At 43.3% G+C, this 20,164-nt stretch overlaps 1 protein-coding gene across 2 annotated transcripts in view; it reads right to left on the bottom strand.

Annotated features, from left to right (window-relative positions):
* Positions 1–655: 655 nt before the first annotated feature.
* Positions 656–20,164, bottom strand: part of LOC146008104 (serine/threonine-protein kinase 4-like) — a 78,294-nt gene continuing 58,785 nt past the window's right edge. For both annotated transcript variants that reach the window (XM_083147040.1, XM_083147039.1), the window contains exons 10-11: positions 6,093–6,244; positions 656–1,387 (exon numbers count right to left, since the gene is read on the bottom strand). In XM_083147040.1, coding sequence (XP_083003166.1) covers positions 1,229–1,387; positions 6,093–6,244 — 311 coding nt within the window. In that variant the 3' untranslated portion in view covers positions 656–1,228. The remainder of the gene's footprint in view (positions 1,388–6,092; positions 6,245–20,164) is intronic.

Below are 20,164 nucleotides of genomic sequence, written 5' to 3' on the forward strand. Positions count from 1 at the left end.
ACACCCCACTCAGGATGGCATATGGTACAGTACAGTGGAGATATTTTGTAGGTATTTCTGACTGACAGTGTACATGTCAGTAGGTACACGCCTCATGAGAAATTCACCACTGCTGGTCTGATAGCTTGGAGTGCATATGCTTGGTGATTAAGGACATTTTAGACTCCTCACTGGTTTCATAAGTACATTAAATAAAGATGAAACCGGAACCCCTGAGAAATGCATCAAAGAATAGACTCCGAGATATCTCCATGTACCGTCAATAAGTGAGCTGTACTGTTGTGACATCCATACAGTGCTGTTTTAATTATGACTCAGGGGATGACTCAGACCTCGTTTGCACGGCTTGAGTAAGTCTTTGGCGACTCTGAGCCTGCCATGACTGTTAGACTCTAACAACAGGTTACATGGTTATGCACATGAAGTCCGAAGACAGGATTTCACTATAGCAGGGTGGCGTTCTACCTTATCACTGGCTGCTGCACATTTGCGGCTATGCAATCAGATCTGAATTACCCCCTCTGTTCTAACTCAGAGACTTACCATGTCTAAAGGAGGTGGCACACTCAAATTAGCTTGCACCAACAGAGATCTAGCCCCATGTATGCTTGGAAACTGCCTCTATGCTTCAGAGATAAAGGAACTTACAAGGAGGTGTGTTGGCAGATATCTGCTGAAACTATTGCAATTAATGTGAATTGAAATATACAAAACTTTTATGATAGCAGAATTGAGGCATTGTGTCGAATAAACTCACTGTCTGAGACACATGAGAGAACATCTGGAGAACATTACAAGAAATATATACAATACATTATATTGGAGCCACAGCTGTGCAGCCAATCCTAAAATCCATCAATTATTCAATTTTAGGAGATAACTGCGGTTTGAGGATTCTCTGAATTACAGAGTACATGGACCGGTTTTAACGTCTTGTTGTTTGTGAGGTTTTCTTTTTCTTTTGAAAATGCAAAATACTTTTATTCATCAAATGTGCTTCCAGTTGGGTTTTTCCTGTAGCACCACTGGCGCCTTGCATATGTTCTTAGTGAAGTAGCAATTCTGTGTCAGTCAACTGAATAAACAAAGATTTATTTTAATCTTATTGGATTCCATACATTCTATTACATTTAATAAGAGGTCTCTGCAAAATATAAAATATTTTACTATAAAAATACAAAAATGTTTAATAAAAATAGATTAAAGCCTAATCATGGTTTAACTGCCTTTAAAAGTTCTGTTGTCTGCGTTTCTTTGATTCAATGGCTTCCAGAATGGGCTGCCGCTTTGACTGGTACTTTTGATGAATCTCTTCAATTTCCTGTTCCATCATTGGATCCAGTGAATTTAACCGCATCCGCAGGTCGGCCACACTCCAGTCTTTTAACTGGGAGAAACAGAAATAGCAAATAAACACTTTGGAAGAAAAGGAAACCCGAGTGATAGACATTTATTTATAAGGTATAACCTCTTTATTATAATATGACTTTGTGATGAATAAGTAATGTTTGGGGTGATCTCATTATTGTTTATAGCAGCTGATTTGAGTCACAACTACTTTACTGTCTTTTGCTGTAATTGCAGCTACAACTAGCAGGTAAAATAAACCAAACCAACCTGTGTCTAACCAATATACTTGTTAACTGGAGATCTATGCGTAGATGTTGAATTTGAAAACAATGTAGTCATGTCTCTCACATTCCCCTCCCTAGCCTACTTAATAGCATTTTACTTCTGCAAGTCTTTCTTTTCATTTGTTAACCCTTAGGGTGAAATGTTATTGTTGCAATATGTGAGGGACAGTGTGCGAATCGCTATTTTTAAAGCGGTAATCGTTGCATCAATGGTTGCCCCTTTAAAAATACAGGCAGCCACACACAAAGTCCAGCACAGCATGTAACTCGAAAGCTATGAAATCTTTCCTTTAGTTGTGAAAAAAAAAAAACCTGAACGAGACATTTAGTTCAATGTAGAAACCTATGTACTGGTATAAAGGGTCGACAGTCAATACTTCTACACAAAATGGTCGACATGCACAAGGATAACATACACAAAAAGTCAACACAAGCAATAGACCAACATGGAAATAGTTGACATTTTGTTATGTCAATTTGTAGATTTCATCACAGACACCAAGAAAAAAAAAAAAATTACAGTACTGTTACCGACATTTAGAATTAAACAATTTTAAACCTCCGGTCACATCTGCCATGGTTTGCCAAGGTTCAAATTTGCTCCCAACTGTGCATAAGCCCTGATGGCATCAGCCTTTATGATGTCACTGCTTCTTAGGGAAGTGACAGGCTACAGGTGCCAGATGAGGTGCCTCCAGACAGTTGGGATTCAGATGGTCAGTAGACCGAGGTCGGAATCTTGACTTACAGATGCTATCCTCCCTTATGGGGGTCCATGACCCCATAGAGTGAGAGTAGAACCTGTGGCGAGAAACAGCAAGCCGCCAACAGAGGCAGCACGCCCGCAACAGGTTGCTTGGCGCTCGCCCCCCTGCTGGAGTCCCGGCAGTTGGGATTCCTATGTCGGACTAATGACCGTGGGAATCCTGACGGTCAGCAGCACATACCACACCGATAGGCTACACGTTCTTAAAGTACCTCATTAAAGTGACAGAGTTCTAGTGATTTGTACAGTCTGCATACTGATGAATATGGAATTATCCAAGATAATAGCCGTAATGGAGTGCAGATGATCTGTTAAATGTGGAGCAGATGGTGGAGTGGAATATGCGGCTATTCATGTGACTTTCCCCTGACATTGGGACAATACACTCTTGTATTACGTTTAAAATTAACCTGATTGATTTACAATACAGTGAAAACAAAAGTAATGGCAGCACATATTGTGCTGAAGTGCCTTGACAATGTATTGATCTCTGACTACATCTCCTATATCTGATTACAGAATTTGCTCCTCTGCCTAAGATAATAACGTTTATGCTCTCATATATCTGGATAACTCATTGCTTTACAGGAATCTCAGGAAATTTCAGAGAAACATATATAACTTTATGGTTATGTAGATAATGATCTGAGAATAATTCTATTAATCAGGGTATTAAATAGAAATACACTTTTCAAAGTGTGGTTTTACGTCAATATCTAAGCTACTCTCACTATGGGCCAGATGTATCAAGCTTCAAAAAGTGATAAAATTGAAAGTAATAAACAGCCAGCCAATCAGCTCTTAACGGTCATGTTACAGGCTGGGTTTGAAATATGACAGGTAGGAGCTAACTGGCTGGTTGTTTATCACTCTCTATTAGATCAATTTTTGAAGCTTGATAGATCTGGCCCTATCTCTCTATAACTGAAATGTAGTACTAAAAAATAAGGGAGATGCCAAGGCCTGATTTGCAGAAGCATCTGCTACCTCAGTCACATCTTCCAGCTTTTTGCTATTGCCGCTACAAAGCACTTTTCTGGTGTACATCCGTGCATATGGTGGTCGCACCATAGAAACATTCACCAGCCCTATGGCAGGTATACTTTCTCTGCATGGCCTCCTAAGTCAGGGGTAGAGTGTCTCTGTATGCACCTGATCTGCTGCTGTGGCCATTCCTTCAAATAAAAGAAAATAGGCTGCAGAAAGGGGGTTAGGGATACGGGTGTAATACCCCTTTCAGACAGAAAACAAAAATTTCCGGGTGAAGCAGTTCCACCTGGTAATTTTATGAATAACACGGGTCCTTTTTCTGTGTGAAAGGGCACACCCGTGTCGTAAATCCTGTGTCTCCGACCCTGGAATTGACCAGGGTCGAGGACACGGGATTTATGACCAGGGTTGACCCATTAACACAGAAGAAATACCTGTGTTATTCAGCAAATTACCTGGTAGAAATTTTCAATGAACCTTCTCCAGTGTCCTCCGTACAGGGAAACCCTGATATGTAGCCAACAGAGAAAGGCGGCACAATGTTTAATGGGCATACATTAGTGTGTGCCACCAATGTGTAATGGGCATAACAAATTGTGTAGACTTATATGTAATGGGCATCACGGTGGGATATAATGTGTAATTGGCATAATGGATTGTCATATTCTGTAATGGGCATTACGGTGTGTTCCATAATGTGTAATGCCATGCCCCCTTTTTGCCGCACGTCTTCGCCGCGCAACGGTCCCGCCTACTGAACGTGGGCCTGTGTGCTCAAAATGCCAGGGCCGATTTCTGGTCCCAGTCTGGCCCTGACAATGAGTACGAAGAGAATGGATTTGCAGATCAGCGATCCATTTGCAATTCAATAGAAGACTTTTCACTCTGTCTTGACAGTGGCTATCTGATTGCTGACCACTGTAATTTAACACAGAAGTGATCAGGTCTGAATCAGGCACATTGTGTGGACATGTGTATAGAAATCTGTGCAATGCTCAGCAGAAGGTTGAAAAAATTGAGGAGGGTGAGGATGAGAAAATAGGTAAAATATTTGGTTGCATCTAAAAACAAGGCATATTCTTCAGTGTGTAGACTATAGAGGCAGCAAAACAAAGATACCGGAGGTAAGGAGTACAGCAGAGGCCAGAGTCAGAAATGACATCAAGGCGTTGACTTGAGAGACTGAGGCAATTGTGTTAACTCTGGAAATCCCTATGGAGATAGCAAATGAATAGTTGCACACATAAAATAAGAAGAGAGGTTAGTAGCAGATTTCACAACTGTTAGAGACGGTGTGCCGGATGTATTAAGCCTGACGAAGAGATAAAATGAAGATAAATTGGAAGGAGATAACGCACCAGCCAATCAGCTGTGTTTGAAATATGACAATTGGGAGTTGATTAGTTGTTGCGTTATCGGTACTTGTGTATTATCACGGCGCCCAAGTTTTGTACGTACGGAACCGTAGGAAAATCTCATTGCATGGGCCATTGTAACGGCCGTGCGATCTTCCTATGTAATGTATTCAGTGCTCTTTTATTGATATTGTTTTATTGATATAGGGTGTACAATGCCATTAGGTATACAATAATGACATACAGCGTGGCGAGCACAGCGAGCCCCGCGGGGGGTGGCGGAACGCGTCCTCCGACCTTTTCATACCCATACTATCCACGTCGGCGTGGAGTTGATTTTATATAGTGTGGCGAGCGCAGCGAGCCCCGTGAGGGGACACGGATTACTTTACATGTATTCCGTGTCCCCTCGCGGGGCTCGCCACACTATATAAAATCAACTCCACGCCGACGTGGATAGTAGGGGTATGAAAAGGTCGTAGGACGCGTTCCGCCGCCGCTCGCCACGCTTCGGGGTGGCGTGGATAGTGGGGGGGGGGGGCTAAAACCTCATTGTATGTCATTATTGTATACCTAATGGCATTGTACATCCTATACAATACAAATAAAAGAGCACTGAATACATTACATAGGAAAATCTGATCGCATGGCACTTACAATGGCCCATGCGATGCAATTTCCCTAAGCAAATAGCTTAGTGGGCGCCATAATAATACACAAGTACCGCGTTATCTCCTTCCAATTTATCTCCAGTTTATTTCTTCACCAGGCTTAATACATCTGCCCCTGTGGGAGCTACTGAGGGAGTAATGACAGAGGTAGGAAGTGAACAGTAGAGCGCAGTGGAGCCAATTTTAAATATCAATCTTCATAATCAAATATATTTAAATAATATGTACATGGTTATTTTGGTTTTTCTTGTCCTAAGGTTTTGCAATTTAAGCAGGTTCTACATAGGCAGCAGCAGGATGATAAGCAGATGGTGGGGAATCTCCACTGCCAAATATCTTACTATACTCATTCATTCTGCAAACACAAGATAATTATACATGCTGTAATAATATACCCCTGGCTGCACAAAGCACTCTCCTATAGCACACAGCCATGCACACCGGCATGTATCTGTAAAATTAATATGTAACCCAGAAAAATATAATGTGAAAAACTGAATAAATGTGGAATTATCTGCTAAATGGACAGGATTGATAAATGTTGAAGGCAGGACTATACAGGATTAAGGTTAATTTGAGAATACATCGTGGGTTATGTACTAAAAATGGGTCATCATTCTTGATCGTACCAGCAAATCTCCCATTTTTATGAACCTGTAGCCATCAGGGTACTTACAAAGCTGTAGTCTCCGTTAAGAGGTATTTTCCATTCGGAGGAATCTGGGGATTGTGCGGTTACTTTCTTTTCTGGTGTTCCAAACTGGTTCTCGTTCTTCTCAAAATACTCAAGGAATGATGGTTTGGCAGGCTGTGAGGGCGAATTGCTTTCTGTATTGATAAAATTACAAAAAAAAAAATAGTTTTTTATATAATATATACAAAGCTAGGTTATCCTAAATCATATTATATAAGAAGCACTTTAATTCTACATCAGTCACATAACAGAAACAGCACACTCCTATTCCTAATGGGAAATAATTCTGCAGTGCATTTTTATGTCAAAGGGATGCTACTGGTGTAGAATACATACAGATGACCAGCGGCAGAGATGTTGGCATTCAGAAGACAGACACAGGTATCCTGACGGAACACTGACAGTGGTCAGGTAAGTGTACTTCCCGGCTGCTTCCTTCCTAACCCTCCCCCCCCCAGCACCACCCACAATCTCCCGCAGCATAACCCGAACCCTCCCCACTAGTGCTTAAGCTTTGCGTTCAGCATGCCAGCAGTTGGGATTCTGTCTCCAGCATCCTGATCTATGTCTGCATTCTGGCACCGGTGTTCTGCCACTAGACAGGATGCTGGCATTGATATTATGACTGCTGGTATCCTGTCCCTCAGGCAGGATGCCAACTATATGTCCTCTTGGATTTTAAAGTAAGGAAAAAATGGTAAAAAAAAAATATATGAAAAAACTCAATCTTTTACTGTGTTTACCATGTTCAGGTGGACATTCTGTCAATGTTGACCTAGTGTATGTTGACCATTCTTAGGTGTCGACTTACTCACCGTTGACCATTAGTGGTTGACCTAGACATTGTTGAGTGGATACCTTGGGTCCACCCTTCTCTCTGCTTCCTGTATAACCACTAGGCTATGGCCAGTATTCAATGCTCCCGATTCACCGGGTTTTTTTCGGCAAATCGGGCTGTTTTCACTCCTTGCGGTGAATTTTTTTCACTGAAAGTTTGATTCACCCTAGTCAATGTTCACTGTTCAACGAAAGCGAACAGGGAATGCCGGCCAGTTCTCCATTTCATGCTCGCTGCAATTAGCTGGTGTATTTCAATGGGGTTTACACTGGGATTCGCCGAGAGTGTATTCAATGCTCGGATGGCGAATTGCTTTCTCCCTGATTTTTGCAATGATTCACCATTTTGCATTCGATATCTTTTTAAAGGTGAACTGTAAAGTGAAGGGGCATGCTATTTTTATTCTTGTGCTTGAAGCACATTATTTATATTTAATTATTATTTAATTTTATACATATATATATTTTTTTACACTTTCACCAGCAGGGAGCCAAGAGCCGCTCATTAGATATATTCACTTCACTCTGGTCCCGGCTTGTTACGTGCGGGACCAGAGGAGCGGCTCCCTAGCCCTCCCCCACAAATTTTGGGGCAGGGAGGCTTACATCTCCCTGCCTGCCTCCGTCCTCCGGCTCAATGAGCCCCTGCTGCATTGAATAGGGTGACAGCGAATGCTGCAGCCCCCCTGAACCCTGCGAATGTGCAGCGAAACCTAAACAGGATTCACTGCACATGGAGAAATATATAATTGAATACTCCCCTAAGGCCTAGGACCTCTGATTTACTCTGGTCTTTAAAATGTAAAACTAATCAGCTTTGTTGAACTTTACTATCAGTTGTATGTAAAACCTGCTCACCTATACATGGAATAGATGACAGGGTTACATGATAATACACTGTACTTGTTTCTACCTGAGTATTTTGATATTAGTAGGGTGTCCAATGCCGGTGCAAAGTGTCACAGCATCCAAGGCAAAATTTTAGCCTACTGCACCTTCTAATTCCTTCACAACTGACTGTGTATACCTACAGAGAGGGAAGAGGGGTGGGCATAGATTACTGCCACTGCTGGCTGTTCTCCATCAGACATGTTTGCACAGCAGTCTCAGAAAGACAGCAGCTGATAAGTTGGGTAACAGCAGACATGTCTGCCGATAAGCTGGGCAATATATGAACGGTCACTAGCGGTGACCATTCCCACGTCTGGAGCCATCGCTTATGACAGCTGCAGGTGTTGATGCTGTGGTGGTTGCTGGCTCCAGGGGCACACAGGAGATCACACGAGACTCTGCTGAAGGTGAGTCCACACATCAGCATTGCCTGAGGGGGGAGCTTTTACTCCACCGCTCCAGCATCTGAGATGTTAACACATCTCGTTGCTGCCTTTTAGTGCTTCATTTTGGTAAAGAGGTGAAGCAGGAAGCGTTCTGCTCACACAATACATACAGGTATAATACATCTACCCTTAAAGTAAAAGTCGCAGCCTAGGGTCTCTGGTACAGATTGAGTGGCATTTGCCATGTTTGTGATGTGAATAAGATGCGTTGTGAATAAGATGCGTAGTTAAAAGAAAAAAGTTGCTACATTACAACACTTCTCACTAGTACCCTCACTAATACTCCTCTCTTTGGTTGGTGCCACTTTGCATCTCTCCTCCTCACCACATACAGAGGAATGACAAGCTCCTCTTCCCTGGCCAAGTACCTTAGGGATAACTGCTACACCTCAAACTGTCTATGTCCAGCAGCTGAGACTCATCTCACAGTTCGACTACTGCAATGTTCTCCTCACTGGCCTCGCTCAATCCCAACTGACTCCTCTCCAATCTGTCCTCAACTCTGCAGCCAGGCTCATCTTCCTCTCCCGGCGCTCTACTACTGCAACTCCCATTCAACAAAATCTGCACTGGCTTCCATTCCCCTACAGAATCCTCTGCAAACACCACACACACACACACACACACACACAGGGCCATCTCTAATTCCATTGCTCCATATATCTCTAACATCATCACCATTCACACTCCCTCCTGCCCTCTACGGCCGGCCGACGACTGTCGTCTCTCCTCCACCCTGATCACTGCTTTCCATGCTAGAGTTCAGGGCTTTGCCTGTGCTGCACCCCTTCAGTGGAACGCACTTTTTTCAGTTGGGGGGTGTGATCATGTGATTTGCTATGAACTGTAATAAGCCTTACACACAGAGAGATTTATCCCAGAGATTCAGCATGAGAGATTTCCCTTAAACTGAATCTCTCAGATAATGGGCCCACACAGAGAGAGATTTGTGCCAGAGATTCATAATGGGAGATTCAGCATGAGAGATTTTAAATCTCTCACAGAGCGGCGACTTTCTTTGACTGGTCCTGGTTCCCAAAATACGGGGGACAAAAGGAGTAGGGGTCCCCCGTATTCTGGAAACCAGCATCGGGCTCAGACACCCATCAGGAAAATGCCACAGCCGGGGGATGCTTATTATATAAGGTCCCGTGGCCAAAGCATTACCTCTGTGGCCGGTCAGCCCTGGCCAGCTCCCTGGGGGAGTGGGGACCCCACCAATAAAGGGGTCGCCCCCTCCAGGGCTCCACTAGCCCGGGCTGAAGCCCGAGGCGGTCCTGGTATAGTGAGGGTACCCCACCCCCCTAAGCACATAATTGTTGGTGATATATTGGTCCCCCACCACCCGTAACACAATCATTGGTGATCTAGTGCCCCCCCCCAAACACAAGTAAATGTTGATGGCTGAGTGGAAAAAAATACTTACCATGTCTTCAGCGGCGGCACGTCCTCACTCCTGCAGGCAGGGCAGAATGAAGATGGTGGGTGAGGCACGGCGGCTCCAGCGGCTTCCTCTGGTGGCTCCAGGGCGATGGAAGGCTTCTATTGGTATTTTAAACTAAAAAGAAAAAAGAACAATCCTGTGCAGATTTTTTAACATATGGAATCTCATAAAAACTTTTTTACAATATGTTGTATGTATGTAAAACTTTTTTACATACATACAACATATTGTAAAAAAGTTTTAACCCCTTGTAAATTTCACAAGCCATAGAAGGAGATCACCTCGTGAGATTCCATATGTTAAAAAATCTGCACAGGACTCTTCTTTCTTCTTTTAGTTTAAAATACCAATAAAAGTGTACATTTTAAACATTCCAGGATCATTTACTTTCTTGTAAAATATCCTTTCCTTTTGGTGTGCATCCACTGTGCAACTCTTTTCTCTCCTTAAACCATTGTTATGACCTCGTTGCCCGGATAGCACCCATCGCCCACGTTAACCAAATAAAGGCGTTTGAACAAATCATCTCCCAACAATATATAAGGGATATATTACATAAGAGAAAAGTGTGTGCGGACCCTCAATCCCCTCTCCCCCATCCCAGTTATCCACGATGGAAGGCTTCTACTGGCGGCTTTGGTGGCTCCAGGGTGGGTAAGTATATGGCTTCCTCCAGCAGCTTCACTGATGGCTCAGAAGGCCACTGCACATGCAGAGATGTGCAGTGCCTTCAGAGCGATCAGTTTTTCATTGAAAGTGGCTGAATATCGCTCTGAGTGGGGCCCATGAGATCGTGGCTGTGCACACCATGATGCAAAAATACAGTTCACAGTGACACTCCAAAACCTCTCGCTCATGTGCATGAAGCCCATTGTCATTTTCAATTGCGAGTGTAATGTAGTATTATCGATTGGAGGTTCCAATAGATGAGAATATGATCTTTCTAACCTCTATAGACCATTGTTGATAGCCTTCACTTTTAGAGAAAGGTAGCATACTGGAAAAGCAGGGGGTAAGGGTTACACTTTGCAGGTTTAAAAGATATTTTTCATTTGGAGGCTAACAGTATTACATTTCAGCCTTGCACTGTGCTCATGCCTCCCTCTTTCTGTAATGTGTACTCAAATTACATTGTGTATTATAAAATGTTTCATCTGCATTATTTTCTAGGAGATATTTTAGCTTGGATACACACGTGCGCATGTGTTTCTTATTAAGACTGAAAGCCTTTCTGTTTCTGGCCATTACGTGCCTTTTCCTGTGACCTTGTCTGAGCTGTGAAGGTTAGGACTAGCATGTGATGCCTTTGGAGATGCAGCAAAGTGCATTTCTTCCTTTGGGAGGATTATCTTTCAGATTCAAGTATTGGGGAACTTGTTAGGAACAATTTAAAAGATTGCTGTGGGATAGAGTTGCAGGGACTTAACCTGTACACAGACTGACAGTGACTGCAAATGCTCTCAGTGCAGTCTAAAACAACAAAAAAAGATGAAGGGATACAAGGAAGAAGCTTTACTCAATTATGACACATTACAACAAATCTCTATTCATAGGACAAGTGTATGCAACTCTGATTTATAGAGCCAATAGGGGGGTGAAGTGTGGATAAAGATGGGACCATGGACTAATGAAGACTGGCGGGCATGGTTGCAACCACAACTGCCTTTGATCCTACCTCTCCACACACATCATGCTCTGATGCTGCAGAATCGCCATTGCTGAGGAACTGGTAGTTCCTCTCCGACAGTCAGATCAGTCGTTATGTGGGGGGCTGGGGCTTTTAATGTAGGTTTTCCTTTTTGTAGTTGACAGTGTTTTGTGTGTGGTGAGGTTTATTTCTGTGGGGAACAAGGGGTATGTTTTTTTTTCAGAGGCCTTAGTGGATTGCAATAGCTTTCCAACTCCAAAAGTCTGTCCGCCCTTGGTTTATATAAAAGAGTGTGAGGCTCTGTGGCTGACAGAGTAGCATTGCATATTGAGTGCTGACATGTTTCCATGACAATGAAACTTAAATGTCTAACTGGTAATTTTTACGACACTGCGAGCAGGCTACATCCCCAATGTGGAGTAGACAATAGCATTTTGTTTACGGGAAGGGCCAGGACTGTCTGTTATTACCAAGTTTTGTTTTCTCCCTGTTGTTTCCAATTGTAAGGCGCAACGGCATATGCTGAACCAGATAATAAACGGTTAATAAATATATCAACTTATTTTAAGGGGGGACACAAAGGAGTTTCCATAGTTACAGAACCCTTTCAAAAATATCCAAACCATTTCAGTTCAAAGTTCAAGGCTGTAATCTAGAGGAAGCCTTACTGTGTTTTATTACTGAGTGGCCAGAAGGTTGATTATGCATGGCTGGAGAGAATAGGAAAGCAAATGGCATTTGTTAAAAATATATTTGATGCTAGCTCTATATTTGATACTTCTCCAACAGATAGTTAAATTGATTCTATCCAACTCACCAATTGAAGAGGTTTATTTGTGAACTTAAAGATAATTCTAACTGTTGTAGAGTATTTGGATCTGAAACTACTGTGTATTACTTCTCTGTGAGGGAAACCAGCTATCCAGGCATCCTTCTTAGTAAAGGAGTCTTTTGAGGATTGCTAAGGTATTTTCTAACAGAAAGTCCCCCCGATCACATCTTGGTCCACCAATCATGAAAATTGAGCCTGGCCCTGTATGGTGATGCAAGGAGGGAGGTTAGGCAATCGTGCCATTCCTGTTTTTAACCCATGATTTCTGAATGGGTTATGTAACTGCATTTTATTATTTATCCTACTGATCAAACAGGCATTCAGACAAATTAGGGTTAGTATAGAGATAATCAAGTAGTCATTTGCACTTAAGGGCTTACAGCCATATACTTAATGAGTAAAGACAGAGGGGGAAATTTACTAAAGGAAATTTGTAAAAAAAATAGGTGTATTTGTATCCAGAAATACACTTATTTTTGACATTTACTATATCAAAAATACGGGAATTCGTAGTCGTATTGATAGCACATCAATACGACTACGAATTCCCGTATTTTTGATATAGTAAATGTCAAAAATAAGTGTATTTCTGGATACAAATACACCTATTTTTTTTTACAAATTTCCTTTAGTAAATTTCCCCCAGAGTGACAATAGGATTACAAAGAGCACACTATCAGCCACTATTCTATAGTGTAAACTATGGAAACAAAAAAAGTCCCTGCGTCAGTTTTAAGTTGAGGTGCCACAGTTGCTTCAGACTCATTGCTATATTCTGCCAAATGTAATAACTGCCTGAATGGATTCGTTGGACTAAAAAGTTTGACAACTCGGAAACTCAAAACAAATAATTTAAGAGAAGGCATCACATCATTGGTTTATCTGTCAACTATACATCCGAATACTGACAAAGACCCCATATGTCTATGCAACAATATCATCTTGTGGTGCAAGTCTGGTACCAATTTATACAAAATAAATATGGGCCATCTCAACTTTGTGCTATATTGAAGTGGACTAAATGTTTAATTAATTATAAATTTAACACAAATTACTCCTAACCCCCGACGGAAAGCAACTTATATTTACAAGAGATCCCCAAAAATATTTTTGAGTTTAGTCCTACCTTAGATCTATAATATCGCTAGCCTGCTATGCTATTGGTACAGCTTGTACAATGTATTTATTTTTTAGCTATCTTGCATTAAAAAACTAGAGATGCAGCTTACATTTCCAAGAGAATAAATGATTGACGTTGGATTTCTTAGTCACATTTCCTCTTAAATTTCAGGTGCCGCTGGAGTTCAGAGGTCATCAAACAACCTCCTGTGTACTGCTAACATCTCAAAAATTCATATAAGAAAATATATGCCTGTTTACTACACTGAACAGCTCAATATGTAAAGCTAACATTATCCCTCAATAGAAGTTTTGTTCCAGCAGCTGGACAATTTTGTTAATGTGTGGACAAGGGCTGGCACACTTTCTTGGCTGCCTTCCCTCTCTGCCCCGTAAGGCAAACTGGCAGATCACGCTAAAAGCCATTTAAAATATACAATAATATAATTTATAGTTCTTCTGGAACACTTGGAGGAAAAATTAAACCTATAAAGTAGAGGTGCTTTCAGATGACTGTAAATCATATGGATACAGCTTTTAACAGGTTTATAAATGTATCAAAATAATTTATGCATGAAAACGGAGACACAGTAATGATTAAATCGGCATTAGATACCCATACACTTATATGACAGGACCCATCGGGACAATAAATTGTGTGAAAAGTGCCATATCATGTGCTTTACCTCTGGATACGGTACGATGCATGTCCCGTAAGTATTAGATCCATAGATTGCCATGCCTGCCACAAGCATTGGATGGATCCTGTAGCAGTCAATGGCATCACACGATACATCGTATGCAAAAGGAGTGCATACAATGTATCGTATACCATCCTGAAGCCTGTGAGATGGATGGTTCCCTGGCAGGTATTTGGCGGGGTATTGCATGTGAGGTACTCAATGTGGGGCTATTCCACAGTGTTTTCATTTTTCATAGTGGTGTTCAATGCTTTTTGTGCTGACTACTCGCTGTCACAGCTCGCAGGGTCAGTATTCAACAGACCCCCTGCACTTGCCGTTTCCACCTTGCTAGGTTTTTGGAGCAACGGGGAATCGGTGTATGCGACTGCTAAAACAGAGAGGCTCATGGCTAAATGCAGCGGGCTCCCTGCATTGGCAGCGAGCCTCACGGTTTGGGGGAATCCTCGCCGTCCTCTGACAGATTTCCCAGGCACGTTGAATAGGCTGGTGTGAGGTTTAAACTGCGAGGATCACTTGTTTTTAGCGATCCCTGCCTTTTAACCCCCTCGCAGGCCGCATTGAATATAGACTATTTTCTTACACATTGAAGAATTGAAGATTTTTTCTTTACCCGCACTACAGTGCATAATCAAGCAATTTTCAATGGCTCAAAAGTCAGAAACATATAGCCTTATTCAGATGTAAGTCATGAGTTGATCAATTATCAATGGTCTGTGCATTTGTCACTGCTGCAATGCGCATATGTGGCAATTGAATTGCAGTGAAGATTTATTTGTAAGTAAGTGACTGACATACAGCAGCCCTTTTGTAGGAGTCCCGTATGCACAACACATGCCCCAGATGTGGGAACCATTCGAAATGACCACATACTCATTTAGGAGTTTGCTATTTGCCCGATCTGCGCTGATGCTGCAAACGTGAACGCAGGTGCAGTCAGCTGTGAAGACTCCTATGGGCATTACTATACAAATCCCGGTGGCTGTTACTTTAGGATATTTTCACACAGTCTCAAAAAATACATCTGCGGCAGCATTAGCGTAAATCCTGAATCAGAACCATATTCCCAATACAATGTAGTTAGGGATGCCAATCACAGGGCATTTTTTCAATTCTGGAATTGGGGATTGAAAAATGCTCAATCCCAGGTTTGGCTTCCCTAATGAAACAATTGCACCCTTGTCCAGTACATACACAGATTCCAAGAAACACAACCCTGCCTTCACAGGTAATTATCAGTTGCCCAAGGCTGAACACTATAAAGAGTAGAGGGTGAACAGCTCACACAACACAAACCTATTGCTGGCACGGTCATAGCAGTCCACACTCTGGGCTTGATTCGGAGTCGGACACTTTTGCCGGTATTGCTTCTGCGTGTTTTTGCAATACAAGTCCTTCCCCAGTGTTCATTTGGGTATGGATCATGGGGTAGACAGCAGGATGGTCGACATGCATTTAGGTCAACAGGGTCATTAGGTCGACACAAGCATTAGGTCGGCATGAGGAAGGTTGACAGTCAAAAGGTCAACATGGGGTTTTCCCAAAAATATTGTCCCGAATTTCTACACAGTCGACATGGACCAGTGTTCGCGAAAACCACCTAAAAAAGTGGGTCCCGGGGACCCTTCACTTCTAAAAATTGGGGTCCTACCTGACCTTTTCTGGGTCCCAACGGAATAAAGCCTCCTCTCCCCTTCTCCCCAGCATGGCACATGTGGGTCGGGGCGGAAGTATCAATTGGCCCACTCGCATAAAGATATATACAGTATACATTAGAAACTATATAAACCTGAAAAAAGGGACAGGCATTTTTTTGGGGGGGGAAGTGGTGTGGTCACATAGTAGTACCAATTCACATTACAGCACACACCGTTATGCCCAGTACACACCGTTATGCCCAGTACACATTACAGTACACGCCGTTATGCCCAGTACACATTACAGTACACGCCGTTATGCCCAGTACACATTACAGTACACACCGTTATGCCCAGTACACGCTGTTATGCCCAGTACACATTACAGTACACGCCGTTATGCCCAGTACACATTACAGTACACACCGTTATGCCCAGTACACATTACAGTACACACCGTTATGCCCAGTACACGCCGTTATGCCCAGTACACATTACAGTACACGCCGTTATGCCCAGTACACATTACAGTACATGCCGTTATGCCCAGTACACATTACAGTACACGCCGTTATGCCCAGTACACATTACAGTACACACCGTTATGCCCAGTACACTTTACAGTACACACCGTTATGCCCAGTACACTTTACAGTACACACCGTTATGCCCAGTACACATTACAGTACACACCGTTATGCCCAGTACACATTATAGAACACACCGATATGCCCAGTACACATTACAGTACACACCATTATGCCCAGTACACATTATAGAACACACCGATATGCCCAGTACACATTATAGTACACACTTTTATGACAAGTATATATTATAGCACATAAGTGCTGCTTACCTACATGCTTGTTGCTAGGGGTTAAATGCTCCTTGCTGGGGTTACATGCTGGGGGGCATTTTATGCTGGTTGCCACAGGGTAGAGGGTGTTTTATGCTTGTTGCCATGAGGTGGGAAGGGGGTTGGCATTTTCGGTTCGTTGCCACAATGGAGGGGGGGAGGGGGCATTTTTTGCTTTTTGCCACGGAGGGGGGAGGGGGGGTCATTGCCCAAGGGCTGGAAAAGCGACATGCTGCTCAGCAGAGTAGGTGAGCGGGCTATCAGCGTGGCGGGGGACTGGATGTGGCTGGAATAGCTGACACGCTGCTCTGAGTCCAGTCCCCCATCATCCTGACAGCCCGCTCACCGACACCTACTCTGCTGAGAGCGGCTGTTACAGCCGCATCCTGTCGTCCCCCCCGCGCTTTCAGCAGCGTATTGGACTTACATGGCGGGGGGGCGGTCCGGGGGACGCACAGTGACTCTCAAATTGCAGGGAGCGCGGCTTTAGGGTGCGCAGCGGCAGCAACCTGTAAAATGTACAGTGATTGGCTGCCAGGCGGCCACTGTACAATGATTGGGTCCCAGCGGCCGCTGCAGTGATTGGCTTGCAGCGGCTCACGCCGGCGTCTCAGTCACAGGTACAGAATCTGCACAGCGTGTCCTCGGGGACCCCTTTAGTTTTGACAACTGAGTCCCCGGGGATTGTTTTGGGGTAAAATACGCGCTATAGCGCGTTTTTGCGAAACCTGATGGACACTGAAATGTAGCACCGCGTCCGCTCGCCATGCTATGCTCAGCACACTATTTTATTCTCCCATCATGCCCTAGTGCATGGCCACATAGCAAAACGAATGCAAAGCATCCTGGGATGTGTAGTTCATCAACATCTGGAGGGCCGCAATTGCCCAGCCCTGCCCTAGTGTATGGTAGGACATAAGACTCCCCCATCTCTGAGGGGGGGGTGCCCCCTAGTCAGCATGATGCAGAGAGCTCTTGAGACAGCAGAGCTCTCTGCAGTGAGTACAGAGCACATAGCACACCAGATTCTGAGCACTCAGGGCTCTCCTTCTGTCCTCTCTTAGTGATGTGTGTATGGGCATTATTCAATACCGATTTTCGGCATGTGCAGCGAATCCTGTTTAGAATTCGCTGCACATTCGCCACGTTCCAGAGGGCTGGAGCAATCGCTGCCAGCCCTTCATGTCGCCCTATTCAAAGCCGATGGGGCACGCTGTCCCTGTTGGCGAATTTTAACCCCTGCGGGGGCCGGCTGCAGGCAGGGAGATGGAAGTCTCCCTGCCTGCACCGGAATATGTGTGTGTGTGTGTGTGGGGGGGGGGGGCTCCCTGGGACACAGGCAGCACAAGCTGGCAGGGGAGCGGGTAGGGAGCTGCTGCACTGCTCCCGCTCGTGCACATGTAATGAGCGGGAGCAGTGAATATATGAATATGTAATGAGTGGCTCTCTGCCCCCTGTTGGCTATGTGTAAAAAAAAATTATTAAATATGTATTCATGTGCATATTTATAAAAATAGCATGCCCCTTCACAGAAAAAAAATTAATTAAATTAATTTAACCCCTTCCCGACATTGCCTTTTATGTTAATTATTTTTTTTTTTTTCCTCCTTGCGTTCAAATAAGCGTAACTTTTTTAATTTTCCGGCTATATAGACACATGAGGGCTTTTTTTTTGCGGGACAAGTTGTACTTTGTAATGGTACCATTTACTATACCGTATAATATTCTGGGGAATCAGGAAATAATTCAATGTGGGGTAAAAAAAAAAAAAACGCCATTCCACAATTTTGCGCTGGTTACGTTTTTTTTGGAGTTCATAGTTCGTTTAAAATGATGGGTTATCTTAATTCTATGGGTCGTTACGATTCTGGTGATACCAAACTTATATAGTTTTCGTTATGTTTTACCACTAAAAAAAAAAATCGCAACTTTTACGGTTTTTCTAATTTGCGTCGCGTCGCCATGTTCTGCGGCTTATAACTTTTTTATTTTTCCACCTACGGACCTGGGTGAGGGCTCATTTTTTGCGGGCTGAAGGGTACTTTTTAATTAATTTAATTATGGGATATGGGCGACTTTCTGATCTCTTTTAGTTATTTTTTTTTGGGTACGCGATGCGACCAAAAAACGTAGTTTTGGCGTTTGGAATTATTTTCCGTTTACGCCTTTAACCGTGCGGGATAACTAATGTTATATTTTAATAGATCGGACTTTTAGGAACGCGGCGATACCAAATATGTTTATTTTTTTTATTTTTTATTTATTTTTATTTGTGAAATGGGGAAAGGGGGGTGATTTGAACTTTTAATATTTTTTTATTTTTTTTTTATTTTTAAACTTATTTTTTTTTTTTTTTTTTACTTTTACTACAAGGCCCCCTAGTGTACTTGACCACTAAGGGGCGCGATCGCCTGTACTAGGTTCAGCCATAGAGCTCTATGGCTGAACGTAGTGATTTTCAGCACTTTCTATTACATCCTGCCTCAGGCAGGATGTAATAGGAATACTGACACGGCCAGCACAGGGGTCTACATTAGACCCCTGGCTACCATGGCAACCGATCGGCACCCTCCGATCTCGCCGCGGGGGGCCCCGATCGGCGCCGGAGGGGGGCGCCCCCCCTCCGATCAGCTATTTAAGCACTGCGGTCGCTTTGCCCGCGGTGCTTAAAGGGTTAAACGGCCACGATCGGCGAACTCGCCGCTCGTGGCCGTGAGAGCAGGGACCTGGCTGTAATATACAGCCATTACCTGCTCTCTTTCAAGCCAGCTCACTCCGTGAGCTGGCTTGATTCCCCCTCAACCGACATATGACGTAAATGTACGTCATATGTCGGGAAGGGGTTAAAAAAACAAAACAAAAAAAACATTCCAGTTCACCTTAAAAAGATGGCGACTGCTACACGGTGAAGCACGGCAAAAATCACGTGGAAAGCAATTAGTCATCCTAGCATTGAACACACTCACTGCGAATTATGGCGAATGTAAGTGAAAATCCCATTAAAAAACAACAGTGACTTGCAGCGAGCATGAAATGGAGAACTGGCCGGCATTCACTGTTCACTTTTGGCGAACAGTGAACATTGAATAGGGTGAATTAGATTTTCAGTGAAAAAGATTCACCGCAAGGAGTGAAAAACGCCCGATTCGCCGAAAAACACAGTGAATCGGGAGCATTCAATACTTCCCTATGAATGAATGTATGTTCTGTGTGTGTGTGTGTGTATGTATTTTCTATGTGTCTATATGTATGCTGTGTGTGTGTGTGTGTGTGTGTGTGTATGTGTATGTGTATAAGTAATGCAGGTTGTGTTAGGTAAAATGCATGCTATGTGTGTGTGGTTATTTAGTATTTAGGGGCACCCTTTAGCTTATGAAACCTGGGCCTTCCGAAGCCTTAATCCAGCTCTGGCGTAGTGCAGAATAAAAAACTTGGCGACACTGGATTTGATAATGTAAGTTTGGTTGGTAACTACAGCAATTAATCAAGTACTGCATTATATGTGGGTGCCGCATTCCCCATCATGGGTCATATTTTATTGGGAGATCTCAAAGTTGACCCACTACTTCTTGTGTGTGACCATCACTCTCTCTGGGAATGCAAAAACGCAAAGCCTGCACTGCAAGTCTGGCTCAGCACC

The sequence above is a fragment of the Crinia signifera genome, chromosome 6 (assembly GCF_055691185.1).
Source record: "Crinia signifera chromosome 6, ASM5569118v1, whole genome shotgun sequence".
In the NCBI taxonomy this organism is placed as follows: domain Eukaryota; kingdom Metazoa; phylum Chordata; class Amphibia; order Anura; family Myobatrachidae; genus Crinia; species Crinia signifera.